This window comes from Chaetodon auriga, chromosome 5 (genome assembly GCF_051107435.1).
Source record: "Chaetodon auriga isolate fChaAug3 chromosome 5, fChaAug3.hap1, whole genome shotgun sequence".
Lineage (NCBI taxonomy): Eukaryota > Metazoa > Chordata > Actinopteri > Chaetodontiformes > Chaetodontidae > Chaetodon > Chaetodon auriga.
The window spans coordinates 27,339,581-27,363,621 of record NC_135078.1 but is presented as its reverse complement, the minus strand read 5'-3'; the positions used below and the strand labels follow the sequence as shown (position 1 = coordinate 27,363,621).

Genomic DNA, 24,041 nt, shown 5'->3' with positions numbered 1-24,041 from the left:
AACAACGGGGTCACCGCGCCGCATGAGCTTCAGACATCAAAACATTTGTTTACATCTGTGATGTTTGTGAAAACTGGAGTAAACAGAGTTGTATGTTCAGAAACACGCAGGCCTCTAATTCTTCATTTATATGTATGACTCCTGGCTGCACACGCTCTAACAAAGCAGCGAAAAATACTCAATATGCATCATAAAAAAAGCTTTTTCACAGCCGCTGAGTTAACTAACAGCAGGTAAAGACGTCTCTGCAGGACAACAGCTGAAAAAAACAAACAAACCCAAATCTCAATTTAATATACTTTAATGGCCACAAATATAACCACGAAACAATATTCCACTTGTGCAGCATCATGAAAACTGAAGATAGTTCTAAAATAAACGGAATAAATCTTCGTGAAAGAGGACTGAGATGACAAAGCAACTTTACAGGATATAAAATATGCAATAAAACAAGGAGCGTCCATTTAGCCGAACAATTAAACACAAAAAAACAGGCTGTGCTGAGACAGCTTCTCGCTGTTTATGTGCTCGTACAAATGGAACTTTATTCGCACCGCAGGACAAACGAACGCCGCTCCGAGCTCAGAGGCAGCTCCACTTCTCCTGGAGAGTCATGACACTCGAAACTATTGCTCAAGCCCTGAGTTTTCATGTTTTGATAAAAGTCGGTACCTTGTGCTGTATACCTATTCTGAACACACACGCACACACGCACACACGTCGCAGCATAAAGCTAAAACAGAAGCAGTCTAATAAATACTGAACCTCTTCTGGCAGGGCTGCAGAGAAACCGTCATTTCTTCTGCCGTGAAACATTAAATCTGAGCGAGTTTCACTTTTAATTTAATTCGTATTCATCGTCTCCCGCGCTCCTCCTCTTCATCACGATGCAAACATTAATGCAGTGGATGTGTTAAGAGCTCCACTCGAGGTCACTTTCTAATGAGCTGTTTAGCAGCTTGACCAGAAGTGAAAACCTGCTGCGAAGCTTCGCGGTGGAGGAGGAGGAGTTCTTGGTGCGCTGCTGTCTGAGGGTTTATGGGCTGGATTTACGTGGATTTACAGCTGCGATCACACGTGGGAGATGCTTTTCAAACAGAGTCTCCTCAAACAAAAGTTAAAACAAACGTCCCATCGGTGCATAGATATCTGAAGCCACCACAGGTGAGCGTACTCAGCAAAAAACGCCAACATTCAAGTACATTTAATGCACAAATACCCCAATTTTAGACACTCAGTGAAACGGTTAGTCCAAAAATACGCCTTTGTTAGAAAACAAAGTAAAAATCTAACTATAAAAACCGCAGAGCGCCTCCTCAGGATTAGAAAATATCTAGATTTCTTTATGGCACCGCTCCTCGAGTCAAGTATCCGACAAAGGCAACGAGAGTGAACGCAGGCAGCATCCGGCTCACTGACCTGAAACCAGTATTAAAAAACGGATAAAGAGCCTCCACTTCAGGCTAAAACAACCATAAATAAGAAACACGCAGTCGTTGGAGGATCGCGTGTGAGCATCTGTGTGTCGGGGTCTTTGGGCGCTGAGCGGCGGTGAAGGCGGGGAGGGGGGAGCGGGGTCAGGAGGACGTGTGTCTCTGCCTTTGGCTCCCCGCTCTGCCTCGCTGCTTGTCGTACTTGACCGAGACGATGAGGAAGACCAGCAAGGTGACGCCCTGGATCCCGGCCAGGAGGAAGAAGTAGTAGTGCAGAGAGCAGTCGTTGATGTTACCTGGAGAGACAGAAAACAAGGGCGCGTTAGAGGAGGCCTTTAAAGCCGCCGGCGGCACGGAAAAATGACAAAAATGGAGATTTGGAGAACAAAAGAGTGCGAGCGTGTTGGGAGGGGACGGCAGGAGGGTTCTTTAATCACAAAGTGCTGCTCGACGTTAACAGAACACCAAAGGTAAACGACCGGCAGCTCGCAGAAGAGGCAGGTTACCGCGCGTCTGTCGGACATGAAAGGCGGGCTGGAACTGAGAGCGGCAGCCGAACGCCGTCCTGTCAGGAATTAGGAATCAGCGGAGGGGCTCGTTGTCATCTCACCACAGCGTGAGACCCTCTGAGGAGACGGTTTGACCCGCTCTGTATTGACGAGGGACCGAACCAGCCAAGGGTCTTTGATCGGCTCGTTTCCTCGTGGGAACGCCGTAAAAAGCAGGACAAATAAGCTGATTTGCTTTATGATTCAGGGGAAGACGGGCAGACGGTTAAAAACAGAGCAGGGCTCCTCGTTTCCTCCTGCTGGGTCTGGAGAGTTCGACCAGCGGCCTTTAAGTCTTCACATTCGCCGCGCTGCTGAGCGAAGTGGTCGTCCTCGTTCAGCAGCTCGACAGAAAAGCTCCAAACAAATCCTGTTTTCCCCTCGCCGGGCTTTTACACCAAGGGCAGAGCTGACGACGAAACAATCGTCTCCACTCCTCAAGTACGCAGACCGTCGAGTTGGCATTAGAGCAGCTCCCGTCCTCTTGACCATGTCAGGCGGACCAATTGACTTTGCAGTCAACAGCGTGAGATGAGGTCGTCTGCGGGACGAGGAGACGCTTCGGGGTCGCTGAAGGAAGCGTCGCGCCGAGACGACGAGGACTTCATCTTCGCTTCTGCTGCAGCACATTTAAGAAACGCCTTTTACGGAACGAGCTCCACGTAAAGGCACAGATACCTATAGCTCGCATCCTACATCATCGTCAGCGAGTGAACGAGGAGCCCCGCGGCGGGCTGCCGTCCTCCTCGCAAAGCTCCCATTACTGTCTCCATGTGGAGCTGTCACACCGGATAAAGAGCCAGAGAAGAGAAGCAGTCCTGATTTTAATTAGATACGGGGCCATCGTCAATTCAGGTCCTGCCTGTTCGCGTGGCGGGAAGCGTGCGTGCGTGCGTGCGTGCGTGCGTGCGTGCGTGCGTGCGTGCAGGCTCGTCACAGCTGTCAGTTCACAGTCAACAGCTCTGAGGGTCAAGATGCTGCTCGTGGAATCATTTTGGGGTGTGCTCAGTGTGATGCAGCTCAGCTGATGCTCTGCAAACCGTCTTTCACGGCTCCTGTTTGAGGAGGTCAAAGGTCATCAGCATTCACACGAGCAAAACCAGGACCTGCAGCTGAACGTGTCGTAAACAAACCCTGCTAAAGACCCTTCCCTCTTCAATTAACTGCCCTTTGTATGCCTCCATGATGAGCTGTTAACGAGACCCCGGGCCCTGCTTTAATTAAACGCGCGGCGTGACACCTGCAAAGCGGCGGGTCCGGGCGCACGGACCGCGTGGGCGTCTCCGGCACGACTGCCGTGTTGGTTGGTGTGTTTGCAGCAAAGTGCAAAAGGGCTGAAGTGGAATATAAATCAGAGCAGAGCAAAGCTTTAATGTCCCAGAGCAGCGATTTGGCTTTCAAACAGCAGTCGATGGCAGTAAATATTAGATAGACGGATGAAGAAAGATGGCGATCCATACGAGATGTACACAGATCCAGACGGCGTGCTGGTCACTGACGGCTGGTGAAGTTTTCCACCAAAACACCAACAGCTCGCTTTGCACCGCCTCATCTGAGTGAGCCGCTCACCTGTTCTCACCTGTCCTCTCTCACCTGTTTGTCCTCTGTCACCTGTTCTCACCTGTCCTCTCTCACCTGTTTGTCCTCTCTCACCTGTTCTCACCTGTCCTCTCTCACCTGTTTGTCCTCTCTCACCTGTTCACACCTGTCCTCTCTCACCTGTTCGTCCTCTCTCACCTGTGAATGAGGCCTAGGACTCCACAGCCTGTTCATGATGTTTAGGAGGTATAGTGTTTATCACATTCACCAGCTTAGCTTAGCATGTTAGCATTTCACATTAAGGTTTCCAGTCATTTGGTGCTCAGGACTCTTTAAATAAACTCATGGTGCAGCCGTCGACATCACATCACTGATGCTTACTACAAATGCAAAAGTCTCTGAATCAATTGCGAGGCTGAGGAGGACGAGGGCAGCGTGAAACAAGACGATGTTCAATGAATGAGCACATGAATCTGCTCAGATGCCAAACACCATCTTTAGACTGCATGACGTCACCTGAGGGCCTGCAGGGCCTCCAGCTCGCTGCGTTACAGGCCGCCGTGTCACAGCACATCCTCAGCTAACGCACAATCCTTCATGTTCCTGTGCATGATTTAACAGCGCGTCCTCGGCGGCTGATCAAAGAGCAGCATTAACTCATTGGAAACAAGTGATCCCGGAGCGCCGCGTGATCCCTAGCGATCAGCAGAGCAGATCGCGCTCTGTAAAGTCACCATGGTGCATATAAATAATTCTTTTTCCAGCCTCTCCGGTGCACCCGTGCTCTTGTGGATAATTAGAAATGGAGTGGAGCGGAGGAACGGCGTGATGATGGGACGAATCACAGAGGAGCGATTCCTCGTCAGAGCTCGTTTGACACCTTTGATCTCAGAACAGCGAGCCGGCTGACGGCTGCTTCTGCCTGAGCGTTAATGGACTGAGCGGGGGACGGACAGGCTGACACTCCGACCGCCGTCGCAGCTTCAACTTATGCTGCTCTCGCCCTAATCTGGTCAAAAGTTTAATTTGAGAGAAATACATCAAAAAACAAAGTTTGAATAATTCATGAAGTGCAAAACAACGCGCTTGACAGGAGAGCAGGCCAGGAGGGGGGACGTGCGTCTGCAGCTCGGCGCTCGTATCCTGGATCGATAGCTCACCGTCAGAGTCTGCCTCTGCAGGCTTAGCTCACAGAGCAGCATCGCTCCCGAAAAGCAAAGAATGCAGCATGCAGATCGTTCAGAGGGAAGGCCGAACACAGCAGCAGCGTTTAGGGAGGTTTGATTCCTCTAAGGCAGACCGTGGACGTCGGACGGAGGCCTGCTTCTCAACCTCCGTTCCAGATTCTCTTTTAACTGGAACCCAAAGAATGAAAAGGGGAAAAAAACATCTAATTTTTTGGAATCAGTCCTGAAAATTGTGCAAGCTTTCAGTTTTGTCCTCTTTGGTTCTTGCTCTAATTTCATTATGAAGTCGGGCTCTGCCTCCTCCGCTCAGCCTCCGCCCCCCAGGGCCCACTTGGCTGCTGAGCATTTTCAGAAATATGGAAGGCTAATTACAGCAGCAAAAGACTAAACAAGGACTTGCTGTAAAACACATTAATGAAGGCCATTAATATTTGACATTTATTTTAAATGCTGAGCAAGGGAGGGAACAGCGCCAGCCAATCAGAGCGGGGGGTTTTGGAACGAGCTGCGCTGCCACGAGACGTTCACATGTTCTCTGAGGCTTGTTTTACAGAGTGTGACTACACTGAACAGGCCGGCGGGGGGGGGGGGGGTGTCATTTTTTTTGGCATTTCTGCTTTTTTGTGACAGCTGGAGACAGACAGGAAGGAGGGGGGTGGGGGATGGGGGGGCGGCGGCGACCCCGGACCTCTGCAGTGAGGACTGTAGCTAGCGGGCATCCAACCAGCCGTCCAACACCTGCGTGACTCAAACCTATGGGACGATTTACCTGCACGAGGGTCCGAGCAGACCATGTGAGTCCAGATCAAACGGGTCAATATCAATTTAATGTTTGAAAATGGATCAATTGATCCAGACCTTCAGCGCAGCGACCCAACATTTTAACGCCTCGACGCACTCGATGCCATCTGCCTGCGAGCGGGGATCGATGAGCCTGTTTCAGCTATAAATATAGTTATTTTCTGCAGCTCTCCTCCTGCTCGTTAAAGCTTTATGATGGATGCTGAGGTTCTGTAACCGGCCACGACGTGAGAACTCTTTTCACGAGCTGTCCGTCGCCTCTGACACGTCCAACACGTTTCCATTCTCGCACAGAAGAAGAGTTCATGTTAAATTTGCCAGATCTGACATTAAAGACTCCCATTAAAACACTGACATTTCACTGAGTGTGATCCAACACTTCACGAGCAGGATGTGCGAATGTCAGCTCGCTCTGAACGTCTGAACACGTTCCAGACATCTGATGCCAGATCAGCCGGGACAAAGGAGCCATTTCCTGTCACGTGACCGCGGCAGCTCATAAAAAACCGTCGACTTTGAGCGAATGAAGCTCCCACAGAGGCGGACGGATGACGAGCAACAACAGAAACAAAAAGAGGAGAGCGTGAAGTTGATCTCTGATCGACTTATCAGGCTGACGCGGCTCCACGCCGTCTGTCCAGAGGACGCGCCGGCCTATAAAAATGAAAGAGTGACGTATGACTGCTCGACCAGATGTGACCACAGGGGGAAGCGATGAGCTGCGGGACGTTTGGATCCCTAATTTCAACATAAAAACTCTCTTTCCTTTAAGTTTGAGAGCAGATGTGTCTGAGATCATCTGTCTTTACAGACCGATGCCTCGAGCTTTCACCTCACACGTGGTCACTCACGCCGACGAGCCTGATGGGAAACTCGTTCACTGACGGAGGCTCGAGGCTCCAGGAGCAGGAGGAGCCAGGAGGCCACTTCGAAGAAGCAGCTCCTCCTTTTACGATGCTCTTCTTATCTGAGCTTTTTTATCTTTTAGAGGTTTTCACTTTATCATTATCAGTCCAGTTTTACTGGTTAATCAATTAATTACCATAAAATTACATCCTTCCAAAGCTCAGGCCGACTTACTTATTGCTCATCTCGTCCAACCAATAACCCAAAGCCCAAAGACCTTTAGTTTAATGTCACTGAAAAGCAGCTGAGAGTCTTATTTTTTAGTGATGAATCAGTAATCAAAATAGCGCGTTCATTTTCTGTCCTTTGACTTCTCTGTAAACTTTTTTAACTGCATTACGTTTTACACCTCAAATGAGTCAACTGCTCACTTTAACGGTGTTTTATTATGTGCAAATTGATGAATTAGACGTTGAGCCGACACAAAAAGACAAACTTAATAATAAAATCACACGTGTGCAAACAGCCACACTGTTCGCTGACACGCTGCCTACAACAACAGCAAAAAGCGTCTGACTGACAGACTCTGAGACCTGAACTTCACCTTTTCTGAACCAGCTGAGCGTAACGCAGGGCTGGACGGGCTCCTCAGGTGACCCCTCACCTCTGCTGACCAACATCAGGGAGTGCAAAGCGAGGAAAGGTGGAGCTGAGCATCCACCGGCGCGACGGCAGACGAGCAGAGCCCTGCCCATGTAGCGCTCCGGGGGCAGCTTTACTCAGGAGGAGCAGGGCTAAGTAATCAGACCCCCGGCCTGTGATTAATGTTGCTCATCTGTCTTCAGGCCCGTGCAGCTCAGTACAACTTAGCACAGCTCACCCAAGATGCTGTTTACTGCACACCGCTTTGCCCGCAGCCATGGAAATAAGTTGAATCCATTCCACCTAGAGAGCCACGAGATGTGGAAGGAGCTAACACGCAACAAACTGTGAAAAACAGCCGAAAAAAAACACCAAACTGCGTGATTCCTGGCTCTACTTAATGGCTAAGCTTTGTGCCGTGTGTCTTTTATTAGTGGCCAGGAGGATGTTTTGTTCCATTTCTGCAGCTCACCTTTTAAATGACTTATTTTGGAGAGCAAGAAGAAGTCTGGAGGCGATCCGGCTCCAGTTTAACTGCCCCTCAAGTGAAGCCAGGCTGAGCGGCGGATGGATTTATGAAGCGTGCCGAGCATCTCCCACTGCTAACATCATCAAAAGTACCTCCCAACCTGTCGGCACACTGTATTAATGAGCTATTAGGTGTTTGTGGGTAAACAATTTACAGTGTTGGCTTGTTTACCGCACGCTCAGGGAAAAGTGCATCTGGGTTGGGAGCCCCCTCTTGCTGGGGAGCCCATCCATCTGCTGCCACCGCCGCACTATTCATTCTGCCACTTGGACAGATTTACACAAACCTTTTGTCGTTAGTCTGACACGTCTATTTATTACAGGAAACGCTCTTAAAACAGCAGCCCTCACGGTGCTGTCGCCCCCTCCACCTCTAATCTGCAAACTCTTTAAAGTGGATTTTAAATCAGCACAAGCTATGAAAATTCTTAAGGTATGTCCCCGGAAAATAAATTTCTGTCTGCTGAATCGATACCAACTATTCTATTTCCACAAGTCCATACATGAGAGTCGATGTGCAGAGTCAATAGTGCGCTAACAGCAGGCCTGACGCTGTAACGCTCAATTCAGGAGGATTATGGACAGCCCTGAGAAAAGTGTATGAGTGGAGATCAATCTCCTCTGAGCCGGAGGTGTTTTGAAGAGAGCAGCACTGTTCCTGAAGTTACACGACAGCAGGACTCCCATCAGGCTGCACACATGTCAAAGGGCTGCGCGCACACGCACACGCACAGCAGCACAATTGGTTGTTTTTCATACTACATTTATATTTAGCTGTTTCAGTCAGGATAATGTCAGTATTGTTGTGGGGGTCTGGCTCACAGGCCCCTCAGAAACTTATCCTGCCACCACCGCCCCTTTCTTTGGCAGCACAAGCGAACCATAAACACTGACATCTTTTAAGTTCATATGGAGAGCCTGTTAGCCTGTTAGCCTGTTAGCTGTGTTTACTCATGCAGCAGTTACGCAGCAACATTCTCGTTCTGGTTGAGTTGCGTCTCCTTTTAGGTAAACATGAGGCTCCTCACCAGCTCATGTTGTCTGCTGGGTGCTGAGCAGGTAGCTCACAGCAAGCTTTTACAATGATCACAGGTGAAAAAGACGCTTTTGGAAAACCAAAACAATGAGCTGAAAGACGCCAAGATTTACTGTGAACGGCTCCTGCAAGCTGACACAGTAAATCTTGATCCGCTGTTACTCTAAAAATTCAGCTGCACATATTAAGAGTGTACAAGCTTACCAAAGTCTTTGTGTGACGACATCCAGCCAATCTCCTTGAGGGACACGATAGCCAACAACCCGGAGCCCACGAAGGAGCCAATCCCAGAGAAGAAGAAGAAGAGCCCCATGATGGCGCTCTGCATGGACTTGGGGGCGGCAGAATAGGCGAACTCCAGCCCTGCAACACAGAGTGAAAAGACAGATATTTGCTGGCCTGCTGTGGGACGTGCAGGCGATAAAACAGTGAAAATACTCGCTATGACCCGTCGCAGATAAAGCTCCACACGCTGCAGCCAGCGATAGCATAGCTGTGATAACACGCTAGTTAGTCACACATGCTGTCGAGTTCATGTGTGTGACAGTGGAGCTCACTGGGCAACAGCGTGTACTTGGGTTTCATATCGGTCTTCAGCATCTATGTGACACGATGGGTTTTGTTGGCGGTGGCTGTTTTCCTTTTAGTGTATTGTATAGGACACCGAAAAGCTTCCTCTGCAGCTGCCTGACAGCTAATTTTCCACGGTGGCACTGGTCTGCGCTGCCATTGTCGGGTATCTACTCGGCTCGGCGCTGGTCTCCAAAAAACAGTTATTTCTGGAAAACACATCACTCAGTATTTACTGTGTTAGGAAAGAAATAAAAGGACTGAGAAAATGGGCAAGGGACCGAAGAGAAAGAGAGACGAGGAGGGGGAAACATCAAATGTGTGTCTTTTTCGCCCAGAGATCCGTCTGCCTGCGAGCTGACATTGATAATTTCATGGCACCTCAAACATGTGATTTTTCAAACGAGGCCCTATAGCTACATCTGTCGGGAGAGATTAGGGAGCTGCGGTTAAATACGTTTAAGACCTTCCTCGCAGGGGGACATTGCACAAATTAATGTGACAAACAGTCTCCTTACAGATACCTGCGCTTGTTGTGCTTCATAAGAAAAGGAAGGAGATAAAGGCGTGAGAGCGCGGCGACGCGAGGTTATTACTCAGCGGAAACACGACTGACCTTTCCAGAAGTTCACGCCAATGCCTTTGTTTTCCATGCTAAGCTAACCTTTTGATAGCAGCAAACACCGCTCAATAGCTACGCCGATCACAGCGGGCTGCACAGATACTGCACGTGATGTTAGATCCAGCCTACGACGACTGAAATGAACCGACCTTTCTCGACCGAAAGCGAGAATTATTTAGGAATTTAAAATGTGTGCAGAATTTTTTCTCCTCCCAAAGGCATTATTGGAAGGGTGATTTTTCTTTCTTAGACAATAATATTACCCTTTAACATTTTCAAAAGTGCAACACATAATTAAAAATACTGCAGGGAACACAAGCTTTTGCATATTCTCATCGCCTGAAAGCAGACGAACTCGGCTGGTGCAGAGAATTACCCGTCGTCCTACAAGGCTGGGGATTGCAGCGAGGAAGTTTGACGGCACCGGAGGTTTTAAACAGATTTATTCAAACAGGAGAAGACTAAGGAGAAATATTCCTCCCAAGCAGACATATGTCACAATTCTGTCAGCCAATTTTCCTTGAGTAAGCCCTGCGGGACGTATGGAGGGAGAGAGGAGGGTGCGTTTATTTTAAGGATCCCTATAGCTTTGTTATGTCTGGAAGTGACTTTCACAGGGACTCTGATGGTTTTTTCTGCAAATTCCACTGTTTCATAGAAGCCTTATGGAGTTCTGTTCAAGGGCTTTATAATACTCCAGCTTATTAAACAAATTTCAGCATCCAAGGATTTTAAACTTAAAGATGACGAATGTGAACGTTGCTTCCTACAAAGAGCCTGCAGTGACTGGATCGGCGAGATAATCCTTCCTCTGTGGCGAGCAAAGAAAAGTCTTAAATATTAATGGCTCAATCTGCACTCGTGATATAGACATAAAGCGAGCGCTATATGGAAGAGCCAACAACAACATGACCCGTAGTAATTGGAGAATGACTCAATCATGGCCAGAGGCCTTAACAAACTTGAATCTGGGAGATAATTGAGGCCCGGAGCCGCGATAGGGACTGCAGAGAGGAAGTCATAAAGAAAGAAAGACTATACAAGCAGATAAACACAATGCAGGGCAGATCTCTGTCGTGCTTTGCGGAGTATAGAAAAAAAAAAAAATGGGCCACATCACATTCAGAGCACCTCTCAGACACAAGCTCCCCTCTTTTAATAAAGGACAATATTCTGCTGTTGTTTCCGTTCTAGTCTCAGACTTCGCGGCTGCAATTTGATGTAACATTAGAGCAATTTCTCACTTTGTCACATTATTATATTACTGGGGCAATAAGGCCTTACTTCACATCGCTTTTAATGAAATGGCATTTCCCGATCAGGTCGCAAAGAGAGGAGGAAAAAACAGAGAGGAGAGCGGGCTCGCTGAGCGGTTTTCAGCAAAGCATCGAAAAGAAGTCCGCGGCTGTCAGTTCCAGCGCGAACTCCGCTGACCCGCTCTGATTCACTGCTTTTGTTTTTAAGAATTTTTCGGAAAAGGGCGGGGAATCCATTTCTCAGGGGGGAGCGAATGCTGCTGAGGGGTTATGGGTGGCCTCACGCTCACGAGCATGTGTCTTAGAATGATATTTAGTGGGATGAATCATCTGAGCAGCAACAGTAATACAACTTTGAATTTAAATCAGACCTGGGGCCAAATTCACAAGCTTCCTAGCGTGAAGAGTTGGTCCAAGTGCTGTAGCTCTGAACAAAAAAAAAACCTTCTTCTAAGAAATTCTGCTCGTACATTAAAGCTTTTCGTGATGGATCTCGGCCATTAGAAGTGAGGCGGCGGAATAATGAATATGGAGGAAGAAAGAGTTAATTAACCCAAGTCACACTCACTCCAAGTGCTGCCTAATCATGCGGATAGTTTTGGTTTATTGTGCCAACGTTTTGAGATGTCTGCCGGTGGAGCTTTGGCTGATACCTGAAACCTTTGGCTGATGGAGATTAATCAGGTTTTGAGCGAGACTCGTCAGCCTGCGGAGTGTTTCCGACGTAGTTAGACTCTGCAGCAAAGTGGAGCTGATGCATCGGACGCCTGGCGCTCATTCTCCGCCTCTTTGCTCCACATACAGATCTGACTGTCAGCAACCTCAGAGCGCGGCGCTGATAATTAAACACACAACCGTTTCATTTTCTGTGTATTCAAGTGTAATATGTCCCCGTGAACAGCTGCGTCAGCTGGGGAAGCATGCTAATTGGGTAATTTAGAGTTGAACTTGCACTACTGTGTATGTCAGTACAATTTGTCAGTATTAGCGCTCTCTCGCTGTGATTACTGTTTCTATGATGGTATATTATAGTTAAGCTCACAGTGCTAAATGTCAACACACCAGCAGACTGAACAAGGAGGTGAAAAGTTTATGTTCTCATGTTAATTGTGTTGCCACAGTGATTAGACCCTGAGGGGTTGGTCTTAGGGTGTAACGTGTATATTTGTGTATTAATCCGTCTTATTATCCACTGAATCTCTGTGGACATCAGGCAGAGGAAGAGGCCGGTCCTCGGCTGGGGCGAAGGCACGGCTGTCATCGTCGTTTCAATTTTAAAAGGTTACTTTATCCACACCTTATTTATAAAACGTCCCATTACTGAACAATGTCTCGCAGTGGTGTGAGAGAATCAGGATAATCAATTATCGATCGACTCGCTGGGCTGTTTACTCTGGACAACAACCCGCAAACACATTAGGCTGGTGCAGGCTGGCAATGGATCAAACAGACTGTTCAAAAAAGGTTTTACACATTAGTCTTCATTGCTTTCTGCCAAGAAGAATGGGCACTACGGTTTTTAGGCCACGCCGGCTCAGAGCGAGCGGCTCAGCGTCAAGGTGAGGCCCGAATCATCGCGTCCACCTGACCGCAAATAAGACACGAGAGACGTCAAACTACTGTACCTGCAATGCTGGCGAAGATTTCGCTGATTCCTATCAGCACGTACTGAGGCACTTGCCACCATATGGGTAAATCTGCCGCGTAGTAGATAACGTTGCCGAGCACCTGGTCAATGGTGCCGTTTGATTTGACGATCTCCAGACGTTTGGTCTCCAGAATACCTGCAGGGACAGACACGGACATAAATTACATGAGCGCAGAAACGCGTATGTTAGCTGTGTGACAGTCCTCTCTGACATCAGCTCACCTGAAAACAGCACAGAGTCAATGCATTGGATGTTTTTCACGTTTCACAGACTGGGAAAGTTATGGAACGCTCCAAAAACACCTGTTTGGAACATTCCACAGGTAAACAGGCTCACTGACAACAGGTGAGAGTATGATTGGGTGTGAAAGGGGCATCCTGGGAAGGCTCAGTCGCTCATACAGGATGGAGCGAGGTTCACCACTTTGTGAACACATGATTGGATGAGGGAGATTAACACACGGACTCAGAGACACTTCAGCGTCCCAGCTTCTCTGGAATCGAGGTTGCGTGTAAGCTATACATCAGCAACACACACACACACGGCACGGACAGGGCATCGGGTGCATCACAGGCTGCTGGATGTCAGTCAGGATGAGGAAACGTTCATTAAGTCTAAGACACCAACAAGCAGCCAAACGCTGCCACAGTTCCAGCACTCAGTGACAGTCCATTAGGCGTTTAGCTAGTTTTAAGGCTACCCGACCACTTCATTTAGATCACATCTGCACGCTTCCATATTATGGCAGTTAGTAATGGATCAGTGCAGACGGTTCAATAATAAGAGCCAAGCAGTTGTCATCAACCGCTGCCGCCTCCTAAAAGCTTTATTCGATAGCTATTATCATGTAACCAGCGGCTATTTCCAGATAACTCCCAGAGACAGCCTCCTATCATAACTACACTTAATGCTGTGTTTGAGAGGAGCTGCAGCCTTGTAATCCAGCTATCCTATAATACCAGGCGTCCATCTCAGGCAGCGTGGCCACTGGGCTGCCCAGAGCGAGCCTCACTACAAACACACATCCCTGCTTTTTTTTTTTTTGCCCTTTCTAAGCATCACACATCAGACAACCCAGTGTGATCCCCGGCAACTCCGCTGCAGCTTTTAGAGGAGAAACAGAGACAGCTCTGGACACCTAAAAGCCACTGAGCTTTAAGCAAAGCAGATTAGTGCATAAAGTTAAGAGAATGTGATAAAACACGCCTCTTCAAAAGCAATGTCAGCGCGGCTTTTCAGAGCCGGCCGCAGTGCGAGGCTGAAGTCTGGGACGGCTGGACGTGAAAGAGCGGGGATCAGAAACAGTCCACTGTCCGCTTGACAGCGCGTCTTCAGCCGTCCCTTTGCACTGCATGGGAGGTCCAGGCGTGTCAGCGAGCGCGACGAAACCCTGTGAAATATCGCTGCACCAGTGTCATCATGACAAAGTCCTGCACATGTCTTGCACACGGTGATGAAATTGATTCTAACTCTGAACAGCGGCGCTGTGGCCGAGGCCCCGGACATGCGGTGGCGGGCTGACAATGCGATGTGTTGGACCGGCTATTCTCTGGGCTAAAGATGCCACACTTGGTCATTCCCAACTATCCATCTGTCAGCCTCCGAGGCACGATTTCAGCTCGTGGGCAGATGCAGATAAGGACACACGGGAAGCCGGCCGAGGGAAATGCAGTTGAAAATATAACAACAGTGAAAGGCAGCTCCCAGGAGTGAGCGTGCGTAAGTGAATTAGTGTGAAGGAAGGCAATGTCGGGGATCAACAGCACAGAGGCGCAGCAAAGGATCCTTTGATGAAGAACGCTTCAATAACAGATGCAGATACAGTATCATTAATACTCATTTCACAAAGTACACTACGGTACACATCTGATCCGGCCGCCCGACGTGACTCCTGAAATCCAGGTCAGAAGTGTTTGCACGCTCGTTGTGTATTCACCTACTGTTCTGTGACCAATGGCCACACCGCTGCACCATCGTAAACCCTTTCTCTCCACTGCCAGGACTCAAAATTGCTTTCTGAAATATTCTGAATTTATTTAGCCTGAATTCAAATGCAAGGATTGCACTTTCTTTCAAGAAGCCAAATGGAAAAGCAAACCTGAATGGCTCGTGAGCATCAGAAATGAGCACGTTGGAGCACCTTTCCTTCCAGGACTGCTCATGTCCTCTGAAAAGGAAATGTGACTTTGAGCCAAACGCATCAGACATTAGATTTGGTTAATAGACCTTTTAGCGCAGCTCGATGGCTGAAAAGGATGTTTCTGATGGGCTAAGTCAGGCTTTCATAACTCTCCGGCGAGAACATCCGAAGACTCGCCTTCAACAAACTTCCTCATCTCTCGTAAAGCAGAAGATGAGACTTCAGTCCAGCACCCGCTTCTCGCTTTGACCCATAAAAGAGGACGATCTATAGAGTCCATACGCTCGGTCTACAGATTACACCCACTATTTGTAATATCTGAACGTGGATATGACCTGATTTAAAAGGCTCTTTATGTCATTTTACAAACAGTACATGAAACATGTACTAACTCCTTTGAGACTGATGCTGAACCACAGATAAATATTGCGTTTTACCCATGTTGGTCTTGTCACCGTGCGGTCTTTCACGCAGTCATTAACGTCTTTATAATGCAGATGAGGATGAATTAGCCGTTTGTGAATACCACATGACGCACGCGGCGAGTCCGATCTTATTGGCGGCTCGACGGCCTCGTCTTTGTGCAGCACACACACGCAGAACTGCTATTTGGCAAAAGGTAAATTATATCCGCTGTTACGCTCAAATAGCTTTTATGGAAATATCTGTTGCTGCTTTTCGATCTGGACTGAAAATCCACTTTGAAACGATGAACAGAGCTCACCAGGCATCTGCTTTCAGCTTTAAATTCAATAATGAAGCAGCTAATCGGATTATATTTGTATTTTTGTTGCATCTAAAATGTTGAACTTCTGTAGATTTGCTAGTCCCTAATTTATCTTCATTGTCATTTGTATGTTGAAAAATACTTAATGAACTCACAGAAAATGTAATTATCCCCCACAATTGATGCCAAGTTTGATTCAGTGCATGCTTACCAGTCAATTGGCAATCTGGTTGAAGCACGCCGGTCGATACCTGAAAGGTCACTAATGACAGGACGTGCTCATATTCTATGTGGCCCATGTATTGTGCGTGAGGGAGAGGAGGGAGGACGGCGGCTGTAGAAATATAATGTGCATTGATTCTCAGGAGTGTTACTGATTTGCCTTCTTCCTGCCTGCAGGCTCGTCTCTCTCCAAACATTTTAGCCTGGATGCATCGATGCAGCAGGACGCACCGACAGGCCTGGCTGAGACTTTATTTCCAAAATAATCCACAGGCTGGAAGCTGCACGCGGGTGCAGTCTCCCAGGGCCAGAAACAGAGAAGCCACAGCTCCCCCTCTCCTCCACAGGGCAAAACAAACCCTCCAGGGCTTTCTTCCCCTTTTCCAGGTGCAAAGCGATGTTTTAATTCAGGGACAATTAATACATCTGTGACAGACCATCTGCTGAGCCCCACAAAAGGCAGCAGCAGCAGCACAGTAAAGGCAGTTTAGTCTGAAAAAAAAAAAAGGATTTAGCAAATACCTGCAAGTCATCGCTTGATACTCAATATTCCACAGACAGCACACCGCATTTCTATCGTTGTTGGTGAGGATCTGTCGGATTAGTTCCGTGTTTCAAAAGCATTTAGAGTTAAAATTAATAAATGATGTACGTGCGTCACTGCAGCTGCCTGAACGTCCTAATTGCATGTGGCATTTACCGCAAAGCGCCAACTTTGCTGTTTCATTAGTGTTTGTCTGGCCTACTTAAGAGACGGCACAGAGAGGACGAGTCCGTCAGCGCACTCACCCGCCGCCACGGCCGACCACATGACAAAGAACATCCCCACCGCGATCCTCTTCAGAGAGGAGGGCAGCAGGCCGCGGCGCTTCAGGATGGGGTCCACCACTTTGTCCTTAAGGGGGATCAGCATGAGGATGAGCACCGCGTCAAACATGGTGAGCCAGGCGGCCGGGAAGCGGAACGTCATCTGGGGGAGAGAGGCGAGGTAAAAGTGGGCAGAAAGCAACAAAGCACGAAAACTACGGAGAATGTCAGCGCACTCAAACACAGCTCACCCAGCGTTCGTGTGCATGGGAGTGTGCATGTGACAGTGTGTGTACACGGGGCTTGATACTGCTTTGGCACCCCCAGGTGGTCAAAAGTACACATAATGAAATGAAGAATATTTCTTCGACACAGCCAAAACAAGTTATTAGGAAGTAAATGGTAGAATTATCATTATTAGAAGTAGTAGTAATAGTACTGTTTATTTCAAAGTGTACTTTTATTCAAAAGTTTTCAGCATGAATCTGAACTATTAGCATAAAGCGTAATCTATAAAAGGAATAATTACACCGTGCAAACAGACTGGAAGACGTATCAATCAGAGAGAAAATCCACTGTGAGCATATAAAGCATCTGCAAGTTCAGGCAACATCTGACAGAGTGAGCAATGGAAGACGTCCAACTGCTGCAGATGTTTTTTGCAATTCAAATTCCGAGTGCCATCAGAGCTCCTGACGCGTCTCTGCTTTAACACGTCTGATAGCATCATTTACTCTCAAACTGAATTTCCATTTTGTTGGAGTCACCACTGGCAATCTATACGCAGAGAGCGTTTTCCTCCCTTGTTTGGGCATTATCATATCAAAACTGATAAAAAGTGTTAAATGAGACTTTGTGTCGCAGAGGAAAGGCTGCCATGGAGGAGTCCCAGCAGGCCCAGGTCTGCGGTGGGCAGCGCGTTCTGCTTCAACACTTCCCCAAAAGGACGGCATGCATGTGCTGTATGTACAGTATATATACTGTATATTACGGGAACTCAAGAGGTGATAAACAAGTTCTTAAAAAGCAAATTTCTGATGTGCAAAATTTATTTTTTGGACACATTTTTCCTTTTTGTGCAATACTGGGTAGTTTCACCTTTTCATGCATCAAAATATGTTAAAATTAAAACAGTAGGAGAAGGTTAAAATCACTGCTTTGCATGAAAAGGTCACAATCCAAAAAGGTTCTCCACATGCATGAGAAAGCACTTACTGCACATTCACGGAGACACGAAACAGACGCCGCCGCAACAGAGCAGTTATCTCAGGCCCCAATCGAATTATAAGCAATTAGATCAGATCCGCTGCTGCCCCCCATTCCCACTCATTATTATTAGCATGGGCCACATTTCCTTGAAGAGACTATTTGTTGGTCTCAGTCACTGAAATGTGTCAGGTGAGGTGAGGGAGCGAATCACAGAGGCATCTAATCTCACTTCTCTTTTGATGTGGAGGCTGGTGGCAGAAAAGGCTTAGTTCTGTTTTTTAAGGCGCTAAACAGCCTGTGAAGGGCAGGAAAAAACCAAGCTGTGAAACGCAGTTCAACACGGTGGAATATGAGTAAACAAAACCGTGTCAGGCGGCGTCTCTGCGCCACAGGTTTCACTGCATATTATTGTGAAATGTAAGAATGTGTACATATACCCTGCACGGAGGCCGTTAATGCAGCGCTGGGTTAGGCCGCGTGGTTTCCAGGCTGGAGTTTCACTTCACGTTTCCATGAAGTCGGCACTCTTCACCTCGATCACGCCTGTACGTTCTACACTTCCTGGTCTGCTCCAGTTTCACCACTTTTAAACGTTCGATTTTTGAGGAGTCCAGCGTCACGTGCGAGGCGGTCTCAGTCACAGAGCGAGACGCGGCTCCGGTCAGGAGGAGTGAGCTGCTGTGGGGGGACAATCACGGCCAGGTTGCTAATCTGCGAGGTATTTGTCTGTGGAGTGCAGTTCTCACTTAATCCCTGAGGTATTACCGACCTTTGCTGCTGCCTCCAGCTGTTGCCTTCCGCGGTGTGTCGGTGACCTACTGACTCCTGCAGCTTCAGCTGCTTCAAACCTACTTAGGTGGAGGCAGGTTGGCGCTCCGACCTGGTATGTTTAACTCAATGGAATTAAACGTCAGCGGCTGTGAATAACTAATCACAATGTAAAGCCACAGACGTCACCGCAGAGATGCTTTTTTTTTTTTTTTTTTTTAATTAAACCAGAAACAGGTATCTGGACTGAGAGCGTCTCCTGTTAGTTTACCTGGTGGGAGGCTGCCGTGTTGTTCGAGGCACTATCAGGAATCCTCAGATGGAGGCTCTGCAGGATGTAGGTTGTCTGCATCTGCAACACAATAAGGAGATTAGAGTCTCAGCATGAAGTAATTCTCCACTTCATGATCACCAGGATGTCTGGAGCAAAACCATTCTTCTCCGATAGCAGAATGGAGAATAATCTTCCCTCGTATTAACGCGTGCGTATCTGCATCCAGGCAGCTCGTACCGCCATATTAAATGTCTTCCTATTTTTCATCTCATGTGAAGCGTGACTCACACCTTTAGATTCGACTTGAAGCGGGCTGATCTCACCTGGAAGTACACGGTCCAGTACGGGATGAGGGCGAAGAAGACTGGGAGGATTTTCACCAGAGCTTTCACCTCCTCCACTTTCTCCTCCGGAAACTTCCCCCCGTAGGTCACTTTGGCGCTGTCCAGGAGCGTCGGTTTGTTACTTCATGGGAGTAAGAGAAGACAACGACCTTCAAAATAATATTCACAACTGCAGCGTGATGGAAAGCCTAAAATAAACAAATAAATACAGAAACTGTGAGAGCTAAGCAGTCTTTTTTGTGAATATCTTACCCTTAAATAACAGCACTTCTAGAGATAGAAAAACTTCATTCTAAAGCCTGTAATCCCCATCTCAGGAGAAAATGTCTTAATAAGGAATTCTTGAAAGGCTGCAGGATTGGCCAACTTAAAATATTCAATGTCAAGTTTTTGAACCAATTGTGCTACTTCGGTTCAAAGTCAAGTAACAGCACTTCAGAATAACTTTTCACCACAGGGAATGAAGATGAATGCCCGGACTGGGAGGGGGGGGAATTATACGGGGGGATCAAAGGATGCTCCGACATAAAGGTCTACCAACAACACCTCGCTGTGTTTTTCCACTGGATCCGAGTCACCGTCCCACTGAAACACTCGGCGCGCCGCTGGACAGAGCCGACCCATCGAGGCTGATGAATGCTTCGCTGCACCGCAGTGACTGTGAGCGCGCTGTTTGTCATTGAGGGGACGGATTTACCTCTTTCACTGCCTGATAATACAGTTTTATATTAGAAGTTAAAATGACGGACAGGGCCGCTCTCACCGGAGCAGGTTAGGCTCCTTTGGTTTCTGGGAGCAGCAGGCGAAGCCCAGGATCTTGAACATATCCGTGAAGGCGCTGCCGTCGGCGGGCTTGGTGATGAAGACGGTGCGGCCCAGGAGGAAGACCAGGAAGGAGATCCCGAGGCACACGGTGGGAATGATGTAGCCGAGCTCGAAGCTGAAGTTCTGCTGGATGTAGGCCACGCCTCCCAACGACAGGATGGCTCCTAAGTTGATGCACCAGTAGAACCAGTTGAAGAATCGACGCGTGGCCTCAGGTCCTCTGTCTTTGACCTGAAATCACACACAGCAGCCAATCACGTCACGGTGCTGTAAGGTGGTGCAACATGCGGGTCACAGCAGTCAACTGTCAACGAGTCATGTGAGGAAAACTAGTTCAGGAAGACAAATTTATAAACAACAGCTGTTTTGTTCAGTGAAGCTACAAAACCGTTAGATGGACCACCTTTAAACATCGTGACAGCACAGGACAGAGAGGCCGCCCTGACAAAGAGGAACAAAGATCACAAGCTGAAACTGCCCGGGGTGCGACGTCACGTCTCATTCAACACCTTAAACTGTCAGAATTACTGACTTTACCGCGACAATTATCCAATTCTTCTTGTGTTCGGCTCGGTTGCTGCAGTGAACGTCTACAGTCACATGTAATTGAAAAGCACAAGGCAGCCGGAGATGGAGGGTTTTTCTTCTTCATGTCAGGAGGGATAACAACACAAACAGCAGCTTCTGGTTTATCTTTCATCTGCCTGCGGTGAGCATTCACACAGAATTTGCTATGACAGCCTCACTACTCACTCACCAAAACAGCAATAAATTCAGCTAAGTGCCTATGCAAGCAAATAATACTATTCTCATAACGGCACTGATCCCCCACGAAGGGACTGACTTTATCACTGCGTGATGAAGGGGACGCGTCTTTCAAAAGGTGCAGCAGTACAGCCGCAGTAAACTACAGAGGAGACGACGTCACGGCACCCACAGTCGACGCTCAGCGTGAATCTTTGCAGCTGTGCAGCACAGCCACAAAATGAATCATCACGTGCAAACTGACCACCTGACCGTAACCAGGAATTGCGTTAGAGCAGATTTACAATAACAACACATAGAAAGGAGCGCTTCTGTAGCTCCTACTGCGCACAAGATCAGAGAAAGTGTTCCCTCCAGCCTTTGGTCACGTCAGGGTTGACCTTCCATCAAATACACAATATGATGAGTAGTGAGCTCAGGCTGATAGACAGCACACCTGCAGCCACTCACAAAAAGGCAGAAACAGTTTCCTCGCCTCTGTTTTCTCCCTTATTTCATGTCCAAAGATCCAGTTTCCTACAGAGCTGCATCAGCGGAGTCCAGCGAAACTGTAACTTCATGATTACTATGTTCAAGTTGAATGTGAATAATAAAAATCACAACAGTGACGACGGCAATTTTCACACTGCAAGAGGGTGCAATTATTTCTCAGACAGAAATCAAGCCACATGCGAGAGGAAATCTTCAATGTTACTGAAACCGAGCACATTTCAAGTATTAACAGCTCCCACTGCCACTTAATTAGGACTTTCATCTGGAGGAGAATTAGTGTGGAAATTGTGCCTTTAAGTGATGCACTTCTTACTCAATCTCTGCTGCTCGTAAAAAAGTGTTTTCCAGGTTTCTGAATGATTCTTCCTCGACAATCAGCGGCAGCAGTGAAATGTGGACGATTCATGTTGCTGTTTGTTCTGCCGTGTGCCGCTGAAAGACGTACCGGCTCCCGCGTTCCTCTTTTGTTCCCCTCCGATGTATGGATTGTGCCTGATGTTGTTCGCCGTGCGTGTTTGAACATGATCAAAGGGAGCATTGACAGAAACGTGGAAATCTTGTAATGAGCACAGCGGGCTCAGGAACTAATCATGTTCCCCCGCCAATCTCCTTTGAACGGTTTTAGCTGCTCCTGCTTAGATTATTCTGAAAAACAATGACCCCATTGATGAACTCTCCTTCTGGATAATATGACAGTATTTTGTCACCAAACGTACAGATCGAGTGTTCGCGTGTGTGTACGTTAGTGTGATGATAGTGACTATATATTATTTCCAAAATGACAACTTTAGAGTGGAAACACTTATGGCGGCCGTGGCGATCAAGGGCCTGCGTGTCACAGTAAACGGTCACGGTGCAACAGAAATCCCATCACATGTCTGTCCTCCATGATGACACACTGCATACCCAATTTTCCACAGGCCTATGTGACAAAACATGTCATTCAAAGACGTCTAATGCGCTCCATGTCTGCTCTCTGCATGCACACTTCAGATCTGAGTCACACAGTTCATACTCTACCTGATCTGCCCCAAAGGGAGTGATGTTGGACTTCACAGTGCCCACACCTAATGCAATTAAAAAAAGTCCACTGTAGACCACTGCACCACAGTATGGAGGACGTATGGGGCAGGTGACGTTGCTTGGAGGGGTACTGTTTGTGCTCAGACACTCTGCGGGCTGCACAGGAAATGCCATCTCCTCTCCGCACAGGTGTATCCTGGTGTCTTCGTTTGAAACGAAAGGGAAAAACAGCATGCCCATAAAATACAGGATCAAACTTGATGCAATTGTCCAGAATTTCCCAAGATAGGCGTCTGCCAACCAGCCTCCGAAGGGTGAAATCAGGTAAGTGACCCCCATGAACATCAGAGGTGCCTGGCTCGCCTGAGTGCCCTCCCAATAAAAGGGACTACCATTGAGAAAAAGCACAAGATTGGATGTAATGCCGTAGAAAGCGACCCTCTCCAATGACTCAGCCAGCAGGATGGCTGCACACGCCAGTCTCCTTCCCTGGAAAACTGATGGTGCTGACGGTCTGTTCACAGAATCTGAGTCCAAAAGGGGGGTGCTCTCACTGGCATCCCTGCTGTTAGCCATTCTCAGCCAACTTTATGGCTTCTCGATTATGAAGAGTTCAAACCTGCAAAGAAAATACAGAGGAGGTTATTAAAAGTTGTCATCACAGTTCACACAGAGGGAAAACCCACCTGAGCCGAGCTAACAACATCTGAATTATCCCTGGAGAGCAAGCTTCCTTATCATGTCTAACACAGACACTTAAATCTGAAGTAAGCTAGCTTTAGCATAACGAAAGCTCGAGTTTGGCTTTACATTACCTGTAATTACTGAAACGCGTCCCAGTGCTCTTCAGTTATCTCCATTAACCTCGATAATATTTACCGCTCAAATGTTTACGTTGTCTCGTCTTAAATCAACACTTCGTCAAAGGAGAACTGGAAGTCAACAAAACACAGTGTCACAGTACTATCGCGTGACACACAGCTCGTTCGTTAGGCTGCCACACTTGCGCTGCCCTGGACTCGATCTCAAAGTGAAATTTGTCCGACGTGCCTTATGAAGACACGCGCGCACCGGCCTATCCGAGTGATTTGGAAGTTAGTTCCGCTTCCGCAGAGGTCGTACCACCGAGAGACGGAAGTTGCTGCGCGTTTTTTTTTTTAATCTATCTATATTTCGCTACCTCAGATTCTTACACTGACGAACTAAGTAGTCGGTCGTTTTTATTAATATTTTTATTTTATTTTTTATTTTTTGCTGACTCACTCTACAATGAAACAAAATACTGAAAGGGGCCAACGGTGCCTGGACAGTTTGTGCTACCGTCATGTGTTTCCAGGGGATCATATAGGGGACGGACCTGTAAACATGTCAAACGTGGGTGCGCTGCCAGCTAATGAGCTAGCCGTATGGTGCTCACGCCTAGATTTACGTGCAAGTCGCAGGCATGGGTTCAGGAAATGTGAGAAGAGTTCAGGTTAGCGAGCCAACTCAAACAGCGCACAGAGGCTCTGCTTGCTTTACTCAAACTGGTTTTCACTAAAGTTTCCATGTCAACTGCTTAGCTCGTCTAATTAGCCTTTAGTGAAGATATGAAATTGCTCTTTCTTGCCTGCCTCAGCCCCAAAACTGGGAACCACACTACCGCTGAGAGAATCAGGTAATTTACGTTGTTGCTAAGTGAAGTTAGCTACAGCAGCTGATGCTAATGTTTGTTTACCGGGTGATGCTTCGTTGGGCAGCAGCAGTGCTAATCATGGCTACCTCAGAATAAAGCTGTTACTGTGAAAA

The 24,041-nt window shown here is 47.7% G+C and overlaps 2 protein-coding genes across 6 annotated transcripts in view; one reads left to right on the top strand and one right to left on the bottom strand.

Annotated features, from left to right (window-relative positions):
- Positions 1-285: 285 nt before the first annotated feature.
- slc15a4 (solute carrier family 15 member 4) lies at positions 286-23,280 on the bottom strand. The gene is made up of 9 exons (XM_076731685.1): positions 23,069-23,280; positions 22,251-22,872; positions 19,912-20,204; positions 19,128-19,269; positions 18,802-18,882; positions 16,536-16,716; positions 12,634-12,792; positions 8,765-8,923; positions 286-1,729 (listed from the first exon to the last, which is right to left on the bottom strand). The coding sequence occupies exons 2-9, from the start codon at positions 22,827-22,829 to the stop codon at positions 1,578-1,580; spliced, it is 1,746 nt and encodes a 581-aa protein (XP_076587800.1). The 5' UTR covers positions 22,830-22,872; positions 23,069-23,280; the 3' UTR covers positions 286-1,577.
- A 286-nt stretch (positions 23,281-23,566) lies between these two features.
- The window catches only part of glt1d1 (glycosyltransferase 1 domain containing 1), a 32,001-nt gene continuing 31,526 nt past the window's right edge, over positions 23,567-24,041 (top strand). For 4 of the 5 annotated variants that reach the window (XR_013077178.1, XM_076730638.1, XM_076730637.1 and 1 more), the window contains exon 1: positions 23,596-23,910. Coding sequence is in view for 4 of the 5 variants with exons in the window: in XM_076730638.1 (XP_076586753.1) it covers positions 23,843-23,910 (68 nt within the window). In the remaining variant the exon portion in view is untranslated. Of the gene's footprint in view, positions 23,911-24,041 lie in introns of all 5 variants that reach the window. The other variant, XM_076730636.1, reaches the window with a different exon arrangement.

What these genes read in the sequence shown, in the direction of transcription:
- slc15a4 (XM_076731685.1), bottom strand. Translation starts at nt 22,829, where the DNA reads ATGGCTAACAGCAGGGATGCCAGTGAGAGCACCCCCCTTTTGGACTCA. An exon ending in ACTGGACCGTGTACTTCCAG is followed by an intron (nt 18,883 to 19,127) that starts GTGAGATCAGCC and finishes ATTGTGTTGCAG; the next exon opens with ATGCAGACAACCTACATCCT. An exon ending in GTGGTCGGCCGTGGCGGCGG is followed by an intron (nt 12,793 to 16,535) that starts GTGAGTGCGCTG and finishes CTGTCCCTGCAG; the next exon opens with GTATTCTGGAGACCAAACGT.